Source organism: Carlito syrichta, unplaced genomic scaffold (assembly GCF_000164805.1).
Source record: "Carlito syrichta isolate Samal-C Ts95f unplaced genomic scaffold, Tarsius_syrichta-2.0.1 Scaffold301835, whole genome shotgun sequence".
Classification (NCBI taxonomy): domain Eukaryota; kingdom Metazoa; phylum Chordata; class Mammalia; order Primates; family Tarsiidae; genus Carlito; species Carlito syrichta.
Genome location: NW_007245931.1, coordinates 87,702 through 109,482, shown reverse-complemented (window position 1 = coordinate 109,482; position 21,781 = coordinate 87,702). Strand labels below are relative to the sequence as shown.

The 21,781-nt window shown below is 38.3% G+C and overlaps 1 protein-coding gene across 2 annotated transcripts in view; it reads right to left on the bottom strand.

Annotated features, from left to right (window-relative positions):
* Positions 1-10,345, bottom strand: part of WDR19 (WD repeat domain 19) — a 110,234-nt gene extending 99,889 nt beyond the window's left edge. For both annotated transcript variants that reach the window (XM_008055367.1, XM_008055368.2), the window contains exons 1-4: positions 10,189-10,345; positions 4,521-4,612; positions 4,179-4,244; positions 1,728-1,853 (exon numbers count right to left, since the gene is read on the bottom strand). In XM_008055367.1, the coding sequence (XP_008053558.1) occupies positions 1,728-1,853; positions 4,179-4,244; positions 4,521-4,612; positions 10,189-10,194 (290 nt within the window). In that variant the 5' untranslated portion in view covers positions 10,195-10,345. The remainder of the gene's footprint in view (positions 1-1,727; positions 1,854-4,178; positions 4,245-4,520; positions 4,613-10,188) is intronic.
* Between the last annotated feature and the right edge of the window lie 11,436 nt (positions 10,346-21,781).

Here is a 21,781-nt window from a genome sequence, read left to right as displayed (position 1 = left end):
TGTAAGTCTAGGCTGGATCAGAGTAAATACTTCATTAATCCTAAGAAAGTGCAAAAACATACTGTATTAATATAATATTTTGAGTTAAGTGGTACCACAGTGTGTTTTGTAATAATAATATTTTGGTATGTTTTGTGTACCATTGAATATGTTTAAAGTATTCAAAACAATTCATTCAGATTAAGTATATAAATGAAATCTAAATTGCTTAAGGTCATGAACTTAAGTTTGCAAAATAAAAATATTTAAGAAAAGTTAATATTCAAAGTTTTGTTTCTTTAACTTCCTTAGTATAACAGACTGACCTTTTAAGAAAGAACAAAGAGTAGTAGGTATGCCTTTGTATACACAAAAGTTCTTTGGACATTAAATATTAACATCATCAGTAAAACACTCATAATTTTATTTTAATGACAATTACAATAACATCTTTAATTAACATCTTAATTTCGTGTCTGGCTATGACATACATTTAAGCATCCCAAGAACCTGAGATGTGGGAAAATGGACACTATGGGAAGACAGACAGCTGGAGGCAAGGTAAACCAGTTAGAAACACCTGTGGATTAATTGTGCATTTTTCTCTGAGAATGTGGCCTCACTGATAATAAATTTGGTTCAATAACCAGTATGTTTGTAAACATTCCCTTGAAAGGATGTACAGAGAGTGCATGAAGTCTTTCTGTAAAGTGATATGAACCCAAAGTATAAAAGGACAGAGCAAGAAATGAAGACTCTTAGATCTAGAAAGACTACGTTGGGCAGATGGCATCTTCTGAAGCTATGTGGCCCAAGAGTCACTTGGAGGGCCAAGGACATCACACTAGGTTATATCTGGCCCTGGTATGCATGACCACCTTGCTACCTCTGGATTCAGTTATTACTTAGTAAATAAACTAAAATCTTAAAAGTCTGGCTTTATAGCATGTGTGTGATCTCTTCCTGCACACTTGTGGGCCACATGAAGCAGATAATATTGTTAAACCCATTTCATCTAGAAGAAGAAATAGCAACTTGTCCAATGTCAAAATGGCAGTTTTGGTTGTAAACGCCAACAAGTTTTGATTTTCCATATGGTAAACTGGTTTCTGTCTTAGCAAAGATCTGCAATTCATTCTGTCTTCCCAGGATTTTTTTCACTTGGAACTGCCCACCCTGTACTCTTCCCTTTACCTGGGGGAACTATCAAACCCATGGTCATGTCTGCTCCACTCAGAGACCTTTTGGTGAGCTGAATGGGCACTGGTGATGTATAAGGGCATGCTCTTTTCTCCGGCATACCTGGCTGTGAAGAGTAATGTATGCTGATAGCTATGTAGCCACGGTGAGAGTCTGCCTTAGAATGAAGTCAGTACAGAGAAAAGAAGGACTGAGAGACAAAGAAAGAGTCTTGACTGTATCATTAGAACATCTAGATCCAGCCATGCCTACACTCAACTCCATCTCCAGATTTTCCCATATATATTTTTTCTCATCTCTGCTCTTAGTCTGTTCTATTGAAAGCAACTTTTTCAGAAACTATTTATACTACACAATTATAACAATTTCATTCCAATTGGGTAAGACTAGTAGGATTATATAAAACTATAATAAATAATATTTTTACTGTATATGAAAATAACTCATTGATATATCTTTAAAATAAAAGTAGTAAGAGCTGTTGGCATCAAACTTACAAATAATCATGTTTTTAAGTGAAGCTTCACAAAATAAAAAGGTGATCTTACCTCATGCCACTGTCTAACTGGCTGGTTTTATTTGTGTTGGCATCCCACAGATAAATGCAACTAGACTTTTCAGCAATCACTGCTAGGATGCCTCCACCTTTATTCCAATCCATGGCAACACAGTTACTTTTTGAAAAGAAAACAAAACATCACTATACATTTTTTAAAAGTAGGAACGAAACTTACATACTCACTTATTGGTGATTGTTGTCTGTAACAAGACTATTCAATCTCTTTTGAATGGATAATAAATGAGAAATACAACTCACTACTCACTGCTTGGGTAATACTAACTTCAATTCTTCATTATCATTGAAGGAATGGCAGAATTCCAAATTCTATTTTTAATACATTTTCAAATACTATGTTAAATATAATTATACTTAAATTAGTGGATTTTCCTGAATCCTAAAAATAATCTGACCTTTTGATAAAACAAACTCATCAACCACCTCTACAAATGAGGAATCAAGAGGTAATGTGTATGATCAAGTTTTGAAAGATTATTTCAGATTTATAGTGAAGAAAAGAGGGTACTGATGGATAAGAAATAAAGTTATAGCTAGATAACATGAGTATAAAACAGATTAAGGTTAGGTAGATGTAGGACTGCAGACAATGGAAAGACTACATTCTGAAATAATGAACTTTTTTTTTTAAGAGGCAGGGCCTTGCTCTGCCATCCAGGCTGGAGTCCAGTGGTGTGATCAGAGCTCCCTGTGATTTCAAACTCCTGGGTTCAAGCCATTCTACCACCTTGCCCTTCCAAAGCATTGGGATTACAGGTGTGAGCCACCATGCCTGGCACTCTTATTTTCATTTTATATCTTGCTGGAAAATAAGGAGAGTGATCTAGTTAAGGTAACAACATAGTTCTAAATAGAAAATGCTCTAATGATTCTTGCTGTTTAAGATTATTCTAAAATGTTTAGTATAAAAACTTTAAAATTTGTTAAATCCTTAAAAAAAGATTGACCTTTTCTTCTCTGATGTAATTTTTCATTTAGAGACTCTTGCTTCTTGGGTATTGGTTGGGCACCATGGCTTCTGCCTGTAATCCTAGTACTTTGGGAGGCTGAGGCAGAAGAATCACTTAAGCCCAGAAGTTAGAGACCAGCCTAGGCAACATAGTGAGACCTCATCTTTCCAAAAATTCGAAAAATTAGCTGGGTGTGGTACTGCACACCTATAGTCCCAGCTACTCAGGAGGCTGAGGTGAAAGGATTGCTTGAGCCCAAAAGGTCGAGGCTAGGTGAGCCAAAATCATGCCACTGTACTGCAGTCTGGGCAATAGAGTGAGACCCTGTCTCAAACACACATACACACTCACACAGTTGGGAATAACTTCAATTATTTTACTCTTCCAACTGCTAAAATATGTTTGGGGATCTTAATTTTCTATAACATTTGCAGAGGGAAGAGGGAAGCTAGCAAATTGTTGATAAGATCATCTGCCAATCAAAGATTGAGTACATAACAGCATCTTATTTATCTGAGGATCCTTTGTCAGTCAAATTCAATTATAATTAATACATCAAAACAATTAAGAAGAAATGAGGCCATTATATGGCCAAATTAGATGTTATAGAGATCATGCAATAAAATTAATACAATCTACTCAAAGATGTTTTCCACTCAGTGCCTTCTTTTTAATTTATATATAATTATATCTTCTTTGTTCTTTATTTCTGTTTCTAGGAATACAGAAACCAGAAACTACAATTAACAGGGCAACCAGAAATGACAAAGTGGTAGCATTAGGTGATTAGGTGAGAGAGGCAGGGCAGGAGGTAGGAAAGGCTGCTAGAGATTGGGAAAAGTAAAACAACCTGATTGGCAAAAATGGCAAGTGAACTAGAGACAGCAGACATGAATTTAGAAAGCATAGCAGCAAAAGGCCATTTAGGTGAGGGATGCTACACATCTAATAATCACTGAGACTATCAGTAGAATAACTAATACAGGTAATGATTACACTGAATCATTAAAAATGCTTAAGTTATGCTTGGTGTAATCTAGAAAGATTTTCTGAAAGTAGATAAAGCCATCATACTTTAAGAAATTATGTGGAAAGTATTTCCAACAATTTATTAGAGAGAAAATATTAAAATTGATATAGGATTATCTTATCTGCCTACAAACCCATTAAGGTTTGTTTATAATTAAATAAGAATTCTTTCACATGGGCTCATTTACAATGCTTTAGTAAGCTTTCCTGTGAGTATAGGGGTATTATAGATCAAAACTCTAATTCATATGCTATATCTCTACATACTTCATAACTACTTATGGCATAAACAAAATAACTTCCTCTGCAAAAGGAAAAATAAAACAAAGATATCCGGGTTATATATATATTATAAAATTCTATTGATTTTAATTTTAAGATGGTACTTTTTTATCTTTTAGGCAGTGAAGCTTGAGAAGTTTTTGATCTACTTCTGTACTTACCCAGGTAAGTTAATTTCACCTCTTTTTTGCCCATGGCGATCAAAGATCTTCACAATTTGATCAGCCCTAAAAGCAATTAGAATATGAAGATTTAAAGATTTCTTTCATTTATCTATATATGTAAATCTGCCATCCAACGAGTTCAGTGTTCTCTCCTGATAGTTTCATAATTTGTACTTAAAAAGCAATTGCCAGGGAAAAAGTGCTATGAACTGTGATGTCAATAGAGATAGATATATTTCTTTTCCTACCATAAAACTGTTACACAAAAGCTTTTATGGAATAGATGATGTGGTTATATGAGCATACAACCATTATGTAAAACATTCATTGGTTTCTTACCCTGTGACTGCAAGGTAGTTTCCTGATGTTTTTTGCCAGGTAAACTGTATAGGTGTGCCAAGCCAAGTCTTTTCTTGCAGCGAAAAAACACGCTAAAAAATAAACAAAAATTTTTAATATTTTCAAAACCTATAGAAAAGATGTAAAACATGATCATGAAAACTATAGGATTCAGGATGGTGAAGGCTTATGTTAGAGATTATCCAAAATAAGTTAACAATAAAACACATAAGAAAACTACCTACAAAAAAAAAGCCCTGGACCAGACGGCTTTCCAGTGGAATTCTATAAAACATACAAGGAGGAGCTGACAACAATTTTACTGAAAGTATTCCAGGCAATCAAGAAAGACAGAACTTTCCCCAAATCATTTTATGAAGTTAACATCACATTGATACCCAAACTGGGTAAAGATCCAACAAACTATGGATAAACATAGATGCAAACATTCTCAACAAGATTCTAGCAAATCGGATCCAACAACACATCTAAAAAATCATCCACCATGACCAAACAGGCTTCATTCCTGGGATGCAGGGCTCGTTCAACATTCATAATATCATAAATGTAATTAAATACCTCAAAAGATGTAAAAACAAGAACCACATGATTGTATCAACAGATGCAGAAAAAACTTTCAATAAAATCCAGAATCCCTTCTTGATAAAAACCCTTGAACACCTAGGCATAGAGGGAACATACCTCAAAATACTAAGAGTCATCTACGATAAACCCACAGCTAAGTTATTGCTAAACGGACAGAAAGTGGAAGCATTTCCCTTGAAAACTGGAACAAGACAAAGTTGCTCCCTTTTACCCATCCTCTTCAACATAGTGGTGGAAGTCCCTAGCTAGAGAAATCAAACAAGAGAAGGAAATTAGGGGTATCCAAATAGGAAAAGAGAAAGTTAAGTTATCCCTCTTTGCTAACAATATGATGCTATACCTTGAAAACCCAAGGGAATCTGCCAAAAACCTCCTTGCCTTAATAAAGGATTTTGGCAAGGTCTCAGAGTACAAAAATATATGTGAAAAAGACAGTTGCATTCTTATACACCAACAAAAAAACAGGCAGAGAACCAAATAAAAAGCACAGTCCCATTCACCTAGCCACAAAGAAATAGAAATACCTCAGCATCTTCCTAACCAGAGAAGTGAAAGATCTTTACAATAAAAACTTCAAAACACTGCTCAAAGAAATCAAAGACACAAACAAATGGAAAAATATTCCACGCTAATGGACTGGAAGAATCAACATTGTTAAGATGTCTATCCTTCCAAAGGCAATCTACAGAGTCAATGCCATACTCATTAAATTACCAACATCATTATTTTCAGACCTGGAAACTACAATATAGAAATTCATATGGAAACATTAACGACCACGAAAAGGCAAAACAATCCTTAGTAAAAGAAACAAAGTGGGAGGTATCACACTTCCAGACTTTAAACTTTACTATAAGGCTACAATAATCAAAATGACCTGGTATTGGTACAAGAACAGGCATATAGACCAATGGAACAAAATAGAGATCCTGGAAGCAAAACCTTGATTTCTCAACCAACTCATCTTCAACAAAGCCAATACCAATCACCACTGGGGAGAGAAGACTCTATCCAGCAAATGGTGCTGGGAAAACTGGCTGACTACATGCAGAAGAATGAAACAGAATCCTATCACCATACAAAAAAATCAAAGACTTAAACGTAAAACCTCAAACTATAAGAATCTTAGAAAACGCAGGAGACACCCTTATGCACATTGGAATAGGTAAAAACTCTTAATCAAAACCCCAAATGCCCCTCCATGAGATAAGATAACAAGTGGGACCTCATCAAATTGAAAAGCTTCTACAAAGCAAACAAAACCATCAAGAGAGTGGGGAGACAGCCCACAGAATGGGAAAAAATATTTGCCTACTGTATATCTGACAAAGGCCTAACATCCAGGATCTACAAGGAACTCAAACATGCCTAAGGAAAAAAACAAACAGCCCTATTAAAAAGTGGGTAAAATATATGAATAGACATTTCTCAAAAGAAGATATATGAGCAGCAAACAGATACATGAAAAATGCTCAGCCTCACTAACCATCAAAGAAATGCAAATTAAAACCACAATGAGATATGACCTAACTCCAGTCAGCATGGCCATCATCAATAACTCAGAAAAACAACATATGGGAGAGGATGTGGGGAAAAGGGAAGGGAACACTTCTGCATTGATGGTGGGAGTGTAAACTAGTACAATCACTGTGGAAAACAGTGTAGTGATTCCTAAAAGATCTAAAAAGTGACCTTCCGTACGACCCAGCAATCCCCCTTCTGGGAATATGCCTGGAGGAACTCAAATAATTCTATAAAAAAGATACCTGCACCTGCATGTTTATTGCAGCATTATTCACAATATTAAAAACATGGAACCAACCATTTCTGCCCATCAAAAGAGGACTGGATTTTTAAAATGTGGTACATATACATGATGGACTATTATGCAGCCATCTAGAAGGACAAAATTATGGACTTCACAGCAACTTGGATGGATTTAGAGTCTATCATACTCAGTGATTTATCACAGAAACACAGAAGTGAGTACCACATGTTCTCACTCATAATTGGATCCTGAACATTTATCATAATACTCTAAGAAAGGAATTTTCCTGCAGTAGCAGGAAACTGTCAGGGGAGGTGGGGGGCACATAACATTAATAAGGGTACCTGATCTCAAACCAGGTGAAGTGGGGACCGAGGGAGGGCCCAAACTTTACCTGTACGATTATGTACCTAATACTAAATTGTATCCCACATCCTTAAAACAAAAAATAAATTAAAAAATAAACGTTGTAAAACTATATAAAGCTACTTGTCAAAGGTAATCACGTGAGCTCTCTCCAGCACTTTTTCCCTTTCTTTCTAATAAATCTTGTTCTATACTACCAAAAAAACCCCAATAAAACAAACAAACAAAAAATCAACCAACCAGTCAAACACACATAACTGTTTGGTTGGTAAATTATGGGCCTCAAGATATAAGAGAGCTTTTATTTTAAAACTTTTTGGTTTTTAAATATTTCTGAATGTTAATTGTATAAAAATGTATTATTTTATTTTATTTAGAAAACAGGAGTTTATTAAGAATACAGAAAAACTCCCAAGCAGGAGGGGACCTGAAAGAGGGTTGCCCCAAAATGTATAATTTTAGTGCCTTGTAAATATTAAACATTAAAATAATTTAAACTGAATTTAGTTAATTATATGTGGCATGGGTTTTGAGGAATTAAATTTAACAAAATTGCTAACTTAACCATGCATGATAAAAATACAAAATGTCTTTACTACCTTCAAAATTATTTTCTTCCTTTAGTTCCATTACTTATATTCATGTCATCATTCATGTTTAACTTGGCGATTGGGTGAATAATGTATCAACAGAAAAGTGTTTCTTTCATTTAGACAATCCAGAAACTAGAAATGTGGTGTCTAATATGGAAACTACAAGCCACATATAGCTATTGAGGACTTGAAATAAGAGTAATCCAAACTTAGCTGTGCTGGTAAATATAAAATGCATATCAGATTTCAAAGAATGTAAACTATCTCATTGACAATTTTTATGTTACATACTGAAATAACATTTTTTAAAACATAGGGTAATATAATTAAAATGAATTTTACCTGTTTCTCAACAAAAAATTTTAATGACTACTAAAAGTTTGAAAATTACTTTGGCTCACATTATATTTATATCTGACAGTGTTAACTTAGAACATCTAGGAACATGAACTTGAGTGAAAAAAATTCAGATTTTAATATTAGGTTAAATATTCACAATGGCAAAAACATGGAACCATCCATGATGCCCAACAAAAGTGGACTGGATTTTAAAAATGTGGTGTGTGTGTGTGTGTGTGTGTGTGTGTGTGTGTGTGTGTGTATACACACATACATATATACACACACACACACACCACATTTTTAAATATATATATATGATGGAATATTACACAGCCATAAAGAAGGACAAAATTATGAACTTTGCAGCAGCTTGGGTGGACTTAGAGTCTATCATACTCAGTGATCTATCACAGAAACGAAGAACTGAGTACCACACATTCTCACTCGTAAGCAGGCCCTGAACAGTTACCATAATACTATAAGAAAAGGGATTTGGCAGTAGTGGGAAACTGTTGGGGGGGGGGGGGGGGGGGGGAGGCAGAACCTTCATCAATAAAAGTACCCGATCTCAAACCAGGGATCAAAGTGAGGTGCAAACTTTACCTGTACAAAGACCATTTGTATACCTAACCCTGAATTGTACCCCACATCTTTAGAATAAAAATTAAGAATATAAAATAAAAAACTACAGATTAAACAATGAGATGTCCATATCTAGGCATATGAAGTTTAGATACTGTTACAGGAGACTTGGCAATCTGAGTGGCAACAACAACTCTTCCAGTGCTCAAAATTAAACACCAATCCAGGAACATTTTATATAAAGAAGATATTCACCTCTGTTGAAAACAGAGGCGTGCTATGATCATGGGGCATTCAGGTTTTGTAGAGCGTGAAGACATTCATGAAGAAGGGATATTTAAGAGCATTTTACTTTTGCAGTTGTGTGACCCCATCATCCTGGAACCCTTTCATGCAAGTGAGAAGTTCTTAAACTCGAAGGCCATTACCTTCATGTGAAGGTATATTATTTGTCTTCAATGAAGCGTTATAGATGTTCCATATACAGTGCAGAGGAAAGAGCTCTAGCTCACAGCCCCCAAACCAAAACTTCTGAATTTTATTTGTCGCTTATTAGCTGTGGGGCTAAAAGGAAGTCGCTTACATTGCCTCAAGCATAAATTTCTCAACTGCACATCGAGAAGGGCATCTCCTCACTTCTACTGTTTCCCACTTTAGACATGTAAGTTACGATGACGGGCCTTCCCACTCCAATTTCCACACCGATAGCCACGAAGAAGCATTAGGATGTCTACGATAATTTTAAAACTGAGCCTTCCGTTTCTTTGCCGGGGCAGGGCAGGAGGCCATCGCTGCAATAAATCGGAAAGTGCCTGCTGCAGAGGACGACGCGCAAGGGCGCGCCACCTGCGCGCGCGGGTGACATTTCTCCGTCAACAGCGCACTCTCGCTGCCAGGTGATCCGTCAACGGGACCAGTCCCGGGCAATTCAATTCGAGATTATTCTTTGGGAGGCGTGCTGTTCTTTTGAGGGCGCGGGGCAGTTGCGCGGCTCGCCAGGGGTGTAGCCGCAAGAAACCGGGCAGCTCGTGACACCGGATCCTGCCAGCGACCTCACAAATGCGTCCACACGACCCGTTCTTTCCCCGCGCGCAGCTCGGGGATGTTCAGACCCCATCTGCTCATTTCCGGCGGTGGCGGGGCTCCCTCCTCCCGCACGACTTCAACTCTGTCCGCGGTCCCTGAGAGGAGAGGCCTCCCTCCCCGCCCCTCCCCTTCTCCGGTTTTCTTTGCCTTCCCCGCGTTCAACTTCGCCCACGGCCTCCGTCATCCCGCTCTCTTCCCCAACCCACGCTCACTCGGGAAGAGGGAGGGAGTACAGATCCTCCTTTCAAAGCGACCCTCAGCGGGCAGAGGGAAGGCCCAGTGGTAGGGTCTTCCCGCCCATCCCGGGGACTTGTGAGTTATTTACCTTCATCTCAAGGCTCCAGCGGCTGCGCGATCTAGTAAGTGCGCAGGCGCACCGGGTCTCCTCGGAGGAGGCTACCGCGTTCCCGTTACCCGGGAGACCGCGCGGGCAGCGACCAATCAGCGAGCGTCAGATGAAAGGCGGCTCCTCGCGGCGGGGCGAATCAAGCGCTGGACCCTAGGCGACGAAGAGCGGGAGGCGAGGCGTAGGATCACGTGATGCCGGCGGAGCTAAGCCCCGGGAAGTTGGGCGTGGCGAGACTTGTTAGAGACTCGGCTTCCTGCCTAGCTCTGATTGGAGAGAGCCAGAGAGGCGGGGTCTGTGAGCCTTGGAAGGCGCATGCGTGTATTTTGACCCGTGGTGCTGAAGAAGGTGGTGACCGCCAAGGGGGTGCCGAGAAATTCAAGGAGGCGGGAATTGGCCTGTGAGCCAAATACTCCTACACAGTCCACGCATAGAGGGCTTGGATGAGCTCCTGTGTCGTATCTCTTTTTCCTTCAGGTTTCTGGGCTAGAAGGGATTCGGTGTGAGAGGTACAGTAGTTCTTTTCAAAGTAATTTTTAAAATATTTGAACAAAGAGGCTAGCGTCCGTGGGTAGGAAAAGGAGCTCCAGTGATTTCCCTTTGGAGTGAACCTGGCGGTTTTTCCCCCGAGTATTATGCCCTGTCATATGGTATTTGTGGTTCATTATGAACTGTATGAAAGTGCATATTATTTTCCCCGAGTGTCTGAAAGTGTTGAAATAATCCATCTTTTCTTCCCAATGTCAGATAGGAATTTGATTGACTTAAATTAAAATAACTAATGATGAGCTGGGTGTGGTGGCTCATGCCTGCAACCCCAGCACTTTGGGAGGCCAAGATGGGAGGATTGGTGAGCCCTCAGAAGTTCGAGGCTGTGGTGAGCTGTGATCGAGCCACTGCATTCCAGCCTGGGCAACACAGTGAGATTCCAACTCAAGAAAAATAAACATTAAATGAAATACCTAGTGTTGGATGTTTGTGGATTTTTAAGTAGGATGCTGTTCCTTTTCACTGGGGCTGTCAGGTTAAAATCCTTAAATCTTTTCTGAAGGATTTCTCTTTAGGAAAAGTAGTTCTTAACAAGGTCTGCCCTCAGGAGAAACTATTTTATCATAGCTTAGTCTGCTGGAGTTTTATCAGAGCCAAACCTATCTGGGGGAAAGGGAATATCCAACTCCAGCAACCTCTAGCTACCTTGTCTCAATGTTTGGGAGGCTGAGAAGTATTAGTGAAGTTCACTGTCCAGGAATGAAGGCTCACTAAAAGACAGACCTAATCATAGGACTGTAGAACACTTGTTTTACTCCCATACCTTACCACATACCACTAAAAGCTTATTTACCAACATTTCTTTCTTTCTTTTTTTTCTATTTTTATTAGCTTTCTTTATTTTAAAGATGGGGGGTACAATTCAGAGTTAGGTATACAAATTATTTACCAGCATTTCTTTGATCTAATACATCATGTCTGCTGTCAATTCATTTTCTGTTGCTTGTAACAGAATACTCAATGCATTGGATCATTTATAAAGAAGAGAAATGTATTTCTTATAGTTATAGAGGCTCAGAAGTCAAGGGGAGAAAGGTCATTTGATGGGAAACTACTTGCTGGTGGGGACTTCCTGAAGAGTCCTAAGGTGGACAGGGTATCACATGTTCCGACATGTTAGCTCAGGTCTCTCTTCCTTTCCTTAAAAAGTCACAAGTTCCACTGCCATGATATTCATTAATGAGTTAATACCTCCATAAGGGCAGAGCCCACAGGATTCTTTCATCTTTTAAAGGTCCCACCTCTCAATATTGCCACCTTGAGGATTAAATTTCAGCAACAGTTTTGGAAGGGTCATTCACACCATAGCCTTCAGATGTCAACAAACAATTACAGGTCATACTACAAGGCAAAAAGCACAGTTTGAAGTGGTTGACCAAGCATCAGAACTAGAGTCATATATGGCAGGGATGTTGGCATTATTAGACCAGGACTTTTAAAAAACTAAGATTAATATGCTAATGGTGTAATGGGAAAAGTAGACAACATTCAAGAACAGTTGGATAATGTAAGCAGAGAGATGGAAATTGTAAAAAAGAATAAAAGAGAAATGCTAACGATCAAAAACACTAGCAAAAATGAAGACTGCCATGATGGGTTAATTAGTAGACTAAATATAACTGAAGAAAGTCTCTGAGTGCAAGGGCATGACAACAGAAACGTCCAAGACTGAAATGCAAAGAGAAAAAGACAGATAAAAACAACAGAATGTCTAAGATTATGGGACAATGACTGAAAGTGTAACATATATACAATGGGAATACTAGAAGGAGAAGAAAGAATGAAAAGAACAGAAGCAATAAATATAATATAAAAATAAATATTATATATTTTTATTTTATTTTTATTTTTATTTTTTGAGTTGGAGTCTCACTCTGTTTCCCAGGCTGAAGTGCAGGAGGATCTGGCCAACTCCTGGCCACTGCAACCTTGACCTACTGGGCTCAGGCAATCCTTCCGCCTCAGCCTTCCAATAGCTGGAACTACAGGTATGCACTACCACACCCAGCTAATTTTTTGATTTATTGTAGAAATGAGGTCTCGCCAAGTTGCCCAGGCTGGTCTTGAACCCCTGGGCTCAGGCAGTCCTCACCTCTGCCTCCCAAAGTGCTAGGATTAAAGGCTTGAGCCACAGCGCTTGGCAGAAGCAATATTTAAAGCAATAATGACTGAGAATTTCCCCAAATTAATGTCTGACAACAAACCACCATTCCTGGAAGTTCAGAGAACATCAAACATGATAAATTCCCAAGAAATTATACCTAAGTAATCATATTTGAACTTCAGAATATCAAAGATTAAAAATATCCTGAAAGAAGCAGGGGATGGGAACGCAAACCTCATGTATAGAGCAGCTAAGATAAGAATCTCAATGACTTCTCAGGAACCATGAAAAGAAGAAAAGAATGGGATAAAATATCTAAAGTGTTGAGTTTTTTTTTTTAATCCACAAACCTAGACTTCTCACAAAACTAAACATTATCTTACCATACCCTCCAGCAGTTGTGCTCTTTGGTATTTACCCAAATGAATGGAAAAGTACGTCCACACAAAAACTTGTACACAGCTGTTTATAGCAGCTTTGTTCACAACTGCTAAAATTTGGGAGCAACCAAGATGTTCTTCAGTAGATAAGTAGATAAACCATACCACATCCACCCTATGGAATATTATTTAGCACTAAAAAGAAGTGAACTATTAAGTCATGAAGAGATATGGAGGAGCCTTAGCAACAAATAGCAAAGTGAAAGAGGCCATTCTGAAAAGGCCGCATACTGTTTTGATTTTAGCTATGTGGCATCCTGGAAAAGGTAAACTATGGAGACAACTATCAGTGGTTGCCAGGGAGGAGGGAGGGAGAAATAGGCAGAACACAGAGGATTTTTAGGGCAGTGAAGATATTCTGTACAATACTGGACTACTTATGGTGAATAAATGTCATTATACGCTTGTCAACCCATGGATTGTACAACACCAGGAGTGAACCACGATGTAAACTATGGACTTCAGGTGATAAAAATATGTCAGTGTTAGTTCATCAATTGTAATTAATTTACTGCTATAGTTAAAATGGAATTTGAGGAACCAGGATACCCAAAACAAAAGAACATAGTCGGAGAGCTCACATTTTGAAAACTTACCACAAAATTACAGTAACTTGTTGGGAGGGGATGTGATGTGAGGAGCAGACAAGCACTGTCACTGTAACAGGCCTTGAGGAAAGGCCCCTAGCTAAAGCAAGGTCTTGCTTAATGGCCCCAAGCTCCTAGGCAAGGTCTCACTTGGTAACTCTGCATCCTAGCCAGAGGCGAGGGATGCAGCCTGCTACATGAAATGGTGTCTCAGATGGCCACACATCCAGGTGCACATAGCATAAATAAAGCCTTAGCCACAACAAGATAACTGCGAAACAACTTGCTTTTAGGTAGCAACAAAATTCTGTTATGGCTCCCTCACAGACCTTGAATCCCTTCCAACTTCTTTTGTGCTTAATTCTAAAATAAACATGCTGAGCTAGCTCAGGGCCACTTCTCCATCAGAGGAAGGTGTCCCACCTGGCCCCAACTTTTCTTTATGTCTTTGTGTCTGTGTCTTTCTTAGTCTCTCACCGCTCTCTCTCGGGACCCTCAAGGCAGCCACACAGGCCGCGGCAGTAACTAAAACAGTGTGGTATTGGCATAAGGATAGATATATAGATCAAGGGAATAGAATTTTACACCATGTTCATAAAAGCATATTATTCAAAGAACTGTACACCAATGTTTATAATAGCATTATTCATACTAGCCCAAAGTGGAAACAACCCAAATGTCAATCAACTGATAAATGGAAAAACAAGATGTGGTATATCTATACAACATAATATTCGGCATCAATAAAACAGAATTAAGAACTGATACACGCTACAACAAAGACGAACCTTGAAAACATTACACTATGTGAGCCGGTCACAAGAAGCCATATAGTATATGATTCCATTTATATTATATATCTCAAATAGATAAATATATAAAAACAAAGTAGATTAGTGTTGTATGTTTTTATTCTGGGAAGTGGTGAAAAACTTTCTAAAATTACATCATGGTGATGATTGCACAATTCTGTGAATATACTAAAAAACCACTGAATTGTACACTTTAAAATGGTGAGTTTTGGGTTTGTAAATTATATCTCAATTAGACTGTAAAAACTGGCAGATAAGTTTCATAAAGCCTCAGTATTATGGTTAATAAAAGAGAGTATTTTCTAAAATATGAGGAACAAACTTGGTTATTATATGCAAAAATAAATTGGTTAAATTTTATAGCACTCTGTATCAAAAAAACAATTCTTAAAGTTATGATACTGTGCTAAATACAGTTCTTGACTCATGTGACTTTTTAAAATATTTATGACAAGCGGTTTCAAAAGGTCAAAACAAATTTTTTTTTGGCAAATTTATCCCTACCACATGTCAAATGGTATTAATTCGCTAGTAAGTATACCAGCAATGTGGCACAGCATATGTTCAGAGAGAATGAAAATAGAAGAGTTTCATAGTGGGGAAATTGAGTTCTTACTTAATAAGGTTTTTTTTAAAGTATGAAAATGTGGTTTCATTTTACAAGTCATGCAAATAGTTTATCCACATCAGTTATTATAAAAGAAATCTGTGGCAGTATAATCTGAAATGACATGTGTCCTATCAGAGGAACTGAATCAGCACATTTAAGAAGCACATTTTAAGCCCATATTTGTGACAAGAAATTTTCATCCCCCAATGGTAGTGTTCAATAGGATCAACTGACAGAAAAGCATGTCATAGTGCTTTAAAAAATATGTTGTTGCACAACAACAAAACTTAATGGCTTAAAGCAACAATCATTTTATTTATTTCATAATTTTGCTGTTCGTGGGGCTCTTCAAAATGGCTTTTTTCCTCTGTGTGATGGTGGGATGGGTTCCTATTATTTGTGGGCTCATTAGTTTGGTTTTTTGTTTGTTTTTTAAGTTTTAGAACACAGTTTATTAGCGAGAAGAAGAAAAGGAAAAGGGAAGACTCATGGCAGAAGGACCTGCCAAGGGTAAGTTTCTCAAAAAAGAAAAACAGGCTGAGAGCAGTGGCTCATGCCTATAATCCCAGCACTTTGGGAGACCTAGGTGAGAAGATTGCCTGAGCCCATGGGTTTGAAACCAGTCTGGGCAACTTGGGGAGACCTCATCTCTAAAATAAATTAAAAAACCATCCTGGGATGGTGCTGTGTGCCTATAGTTCCAGCTACTTGGAAGACTGAGGTGGAAGGATCACCTGAGCCCAGCAGGCTGAGGCCATGGTGACTGTAAGCGTGCCACTGCACTCCAGCCTGGGCGACAGAGACGCCAAACACTTTCCCCCCCAAAAAGAAAAACCTCGCTAGTTTGAAATGTCCAAGATGGTGCACACAGATGACTGATACTTGATGCTGTCTGTTGGCTAGAAGCCCACTTGGAGCTATTAACCAAAGCTAACTTACATGTGGCCACTTAATATGTGGCCTCTCCATAGAGCTTGAGCTCGTCAGAACAGGGTGGCTGGCTTGAGAAAGAGAGAGAGAGAATTCCAACAGTGAGTTCCAAGAGGCAAAATTGGAAGCTGTCTACTGGTACAATGTTTTTTCTGCCACATTCTATTGCTTAAGCAGTTCACAGGCCCAACCCAGATTTAAGAAGATCAATATATTCCACCTCTTGATGGAGTCAAATAGCATAGCCACATCAGTTGTTATGAAAGAAATCTATGGCAGGGTAATCTTAATGGTATGTGCCCTATCAGAAGAATAAAAACAGCACATTTAAGAATCTATCACAAGTGCCAACAAAGATCAGAAGCAGAGCACAATATAACCAGTTCTAATTTTAAACAAATCATTGACAATACTTTTTCTGAAGCTGCAAAGATGAAAAAGATTCAATTCACCCACTTAAAGTTTGAGGCAAGTGGGGTGTGGTGGGGCGTGACTGTAGTTCCGGCTACTTGGAAGGCTGAGGTGGAAGGATCCGTGGAGCCCAGCAGGTCGACGCTGGGGTGGCCGTGAGTGTGCCACTGTACTCCAGCCTGGGTGACAGAGTGAGACTCCAACCCCCTGTCCCCAAAAAAGAAAAAGTATGAGGCAAAAGTTCTTTGAAAGCTTAGTTTAAAAATCATAAAATTACTGTGAAGAATGATATGAGAAGAATCAGATTTAAACATAAACAGTATGAAATATGGATTCCTCCCTCCCCCGCTCCCTCCCTTCCTTCCTTTTTTGAGTTGGAGTCTCACTCTATTGCTCAGACTGGAGTGCAGTGGCATGATCATGGCGACCATATCCTTGACCTCCTGGGCTCAGGAGATCCTTCCACTTCAGCCTTCCAAGTAGCTGGAGCTACAGGTGTGCGCCACCTCAGCCTGCTAATTTTTTAAAAATTTTATTGTAGACCAGGGCTGGCCTCAAACTCCTGGGCTCAGACAATCTTCTTGCCTTGGCCTCTCAAAATACTGGGATTACAGGATTGAACCATCACACCTGACCGGTTATCTTTCAACAAAGAATTTTTAAAACTGTGACATTATTATACATAGCACATTTGTTTTATTTTAACATGTAAAAACAGACCCTGTTAACAATTACAGATTTAACATTTGCAGTTTCAGCTACTTGAAAATGACTCTGGAAGTCATAGAGTATGGCTATTTATAATTTTGCTGAGCTTGGGATTTGAATTATAAACATTGAAGCCAGAGTGTGTCATCAAGTCTCTTATCTAGTGAGCGAGACTTAGTTTTCTGTCTGGCATTTGCAACTCACTGGAATTCCATGTGTTATCATTTGCATTAATAGGAATTAAATTTATTTCTTCATGGTAAATAGTTCTTAAGTGCAAAAAAAAAAACAACAGACTAACAGCAACAACAAAACTTTGCATGTCAGAGTGGAAATGTGACTTAGCAGAAAGCCAGAAACCTGTACAAATGTTGATATACTCATGAATATGAGAGTTCACAATGTCTCTGAAGTCAGTCATATCAAGAATCTAGTGTCCTATCTAAGGGGACTTCAAAAAGCTTGTGAAAAATGGAATTAAAAGATAAAAATAAAAAATATAAACATATTTCCCAGCATAAGTATCTAAAGGGCTGAGGGCCTTGAGAATTTAACCATGGCAGTGCAGTCTTTTTTACATTATTAATTAAAGAAAAATAGGTGCCTTTTAAAGATCTTTTAAGATTAGGAAACAAAATGTAGTCGGAAGGAGCCAAATCAGGACTGTAAGGTGGATGTCTAATGACTCCCATAGAAACTCTTGCAAAATTGCCTTTGTTTGATGAGAGGAATGAGCAGGAGCATTGCTGTGGCAGAGAAGGACTCTCTGGTGAAACTTTTACAGGCATTTTTCTACTGAAGTTTTGGTTAACTTTCTCAAAACACTCTCATAATAAGCACATGTTTTTGTTCTTTGGTCTCCCAGACAGTCAACAAGCAAAATGCCTCGAGCATTCTAGAAAAACTGTTGCCTTGACCTTTGCTCTTGGCTGATCTGCTTTTGTTTTGACTGGACCGCTTCTACCTCTTTGTTGCCATTGCTTTGATTGCACTTTGTTTTCAGGATTGTACTGGTAAAGATGTGTGTCATCTCCTATTAAAATTCTTCAAAGGAATGCTTCAGGATTTTAATCCCACTTGTTTCAAATTTCCATTGAAAGCTTTGCTCTTGTCTGCAGCTAATCATTTTTTCAGTCTAAATTGTGTAAGCTGAACCAATTGAGATTTCTATGGTGTCGACTATTGTTTCTGTTGTAAATTAGCAGTCTTTCTTCTTCAATTAGGACACAGACAAGATTAGTGTTGGGTTTTTTTCCCTCCAAAAACTGATGTGGGTGATCTCTTGCTGTGGGCTTCATCTTCAAGATTGTCTCATTCCTTCTTAAAAATGAGTTATTCATTTGTAAACTGCTGATTTCTTTGGGGTCCTGTCCCCATAAACTTCTCATAAATCATTAATGATTTCACCATTCTTCCATCCAAGCTTTGCCATATATTTGATGTTTGTTCTTGCTTCAATTTCATAGAATTCAAAGGACATGATATCAGTCTTCAGGAAGCTTCATCCTTGCACAGATAATAAGCAAAAGAAAACAAAATAAAAAATATAAAACAAGCAGGACTTAGGTTTCTGGCTTGTGCAGCTGAGTGAATAGTTAAGGTATGCAGTTAGATGAGATTTTGAGAATATCATTTCAGTTTGGAGTTTATTAATCAATACTCGTGGAATATCAAGTTGGAGATGTCAAACTTGGAAATAGGCCTCATAAGAGATACAGCTAGGAATGTTGTCCCTGGTATATAATCATTGGCAGTGAAAGCTATGAGGATGAAAAAAATTTTACTCCAGAGAGCAAGAAAAAGGAGAAAATAATTTTCATTGGTATGATTGGGAGTGGAAGGAGAAAATAATGTTTCATTTGGTTTGATTGGAACTGTAGTCATTACTTGTCTCTCTTCCCTTCTAAAAGCTTTGATGATAGAACAGAAAAGCATGAAGAAGTAAGACTGAATTCACTGAAGCTAGGATAGGATATAGGAGATTTTTGAATTAGAAAAACGTCTTAGCCAGTGGAAGTTGGATAGTTATTCAAGTTTCACGGGGCAGCTTTAAGGAGCACACAGGAAAAATTATTTCTAAGAGAGAGACCAAAGGAGTTGAGGACAAGTCAGTTTGGCTGGGAAGAAGAGTTTATAGATAGTATAAAAATAAGAAAGATGCTGAATACAGTTAGGACTAGTTGAAATCATAGGAGTTCTACAGTAGAGGACATCGTTCATACTTGTGAAAAAGAAGATACTACTTTTTGCATAGAATTTTTAACAGACTGAAGGAATGTGAGAATGGAGTTTTTCTAGTCCATATGTTAAAGCAGAAAGGAAAGTGGGGGGGAGGGTCCTTGATTATTTTGTGTTTTCTACAGTGTCATGCACAGAATAGTTTATTTTCTTATGTGAGCTGATAGTATCTACTACTTAAGTGTTTGCCATTGATAAAATACACAAAACTCCTTATACCAGTTAGCAAAAAAAATGAAAGTGTGGTTGTAATTTTGCTCTGTTCATACCAAAATTGCTATTCTTTAACTTGTATTTTTTTTCAGTTGCTCACTCTTTTTGTAGTACTGATTTTTAGTGTAATATGTTTCATATTTCTTGGGAACATGGTGGGCCACCTTGGGCAGCAGAGGGGAGGGCAGGGGTAGCAGTGAGATTTATTAGAAAGAGTGTAATAATTTTTAGTGTAGCTTTTATTCTTTTTTTCTCCATTCCTTCCTTTCCCTTCTCCCTTCTCGTAATCCTCTCCCCATTATCAACTTAATATGAATTTTGCCATGTTTTTCCTCTATGGTCATAAAACACAAACAAGGCACATGTGTATATATGTGTTTATATATATGTGTGTGTGTATATATAATGGTGTTTTTCTGCCACTGTTGGACTAATGGTACTGTATACACATTATTTTCTGTATCTTACTTTTTTTCTTCAACAATATCTTCTAGATATTCCTCCAAATCCAATTAAATCATTTCCTTGTGAGCATTCACTTTTATAAAAGTCAAGTGTTTTGCCACTGGAGTATTAAGGCACTAGACTTTCATGTACATCCTTTATACGTAATCATACTTATATTTCTCAAGAATAGATTCCTGGGAGTAGGATTGGTGGGTTGAGGAGTATATATTTTTAATTCTAATACATTTATCAGAGTGATTTTCAAAAATGATAATGCTTAAAGCTTACACTAGCAACATATGAAAGTGCTTTTTCCTTCACTTTCTCACCAGAAACAAGCAACAATTTTCATAAGTTTTCTCAGTTTTTGCTAGTCTGGTAGAAATAAGGTGTCATTCTTACTTTAGCTTGCATTTCCCTGGGTGCTAAAATACATTTGAACACTTTCATATATTTATTAGCTATTCAGATCTGTTCTTCTGAAAATTATTTGACCTAACCTCCCTCTCTACCTCCCCTTCCTCCCTGCCTCCCTGACTCTCCCACCATCTGCCTCCTGCCCTTCCTCCCACACTCCCTCTCTTCCTCCCTCCCTTCTGTCTTTCCTTCCTTCCTTCTTTCTTTTTGAATCAGCGTCTCACTTTGTTGTCCAGGCTGGCATGCAGTGGCATGATCATGGCTCATCACAGTCCCTCCAACTCCCAGGCTCAAGCAATCCTCTTGGGTCAGCTTCCTGAGTAGCTGGGACTACAGATGCACACCACCACATCTGGTTAATTTTTTTTTTTTTGAGTTGGAGTCTCACTCTGTCGCCCAGACTGGAGTGCAGTGGCCGCTCCTGGCCGCCACAGCCTCGACCTGCTGGGCTCTGGTGATCCTTCCGTCTCAGCCTTCCAAGTAGCTGAAATTACAGGCATGCGCTACCATGCCCGGTTGATTTTTTGATTTATTGTAGAGATGAGGTCTCGCCTGCCCAGGTGGGTCTCGAACCCGCGGGCTCAGGCAATCCACTCACCTCAGCCTCCCAAAGGTGCGGAATTACAGGCTAAGCCACCAAGCCCGGTAGCCTGGTTAATTTTTTTAAAAATTTCTTTTTTTGTAGAGACAAGGTCTTGGTATACTGCCCAGGCTGTCTTAGACTCCTGGGCTCAAGTGATCCTCCTGCATCAGCCTCCCAAAATGCTGAAATTGCTGGTGTGAAACACTACACTCAGCCTTGCTACCTAACTTTATACTTTTTTTTGTCAGATTGTAAGAGCTTTTTTGCATGTTCTTATATAGTTAAATATGTCTGTTTTAAAAATAGCCACTGGGGTTTTAGTCTAGGCTTTGAAGATTTCTCCTGCTTATAGACTTTCTTGAATAATTTTAATTTTTTTACATTTAAATATTATATAGAGATTTTACTTTTATATTTGGTATAAAATGAACGTCTTTTATACTAAACCCAGACCAAACTACTCTCCAGGCCTTCCCCCAGGGTAGAGCTTGCCCCCCCCCCTTTTTTTTTTTTTTTTTTTTTT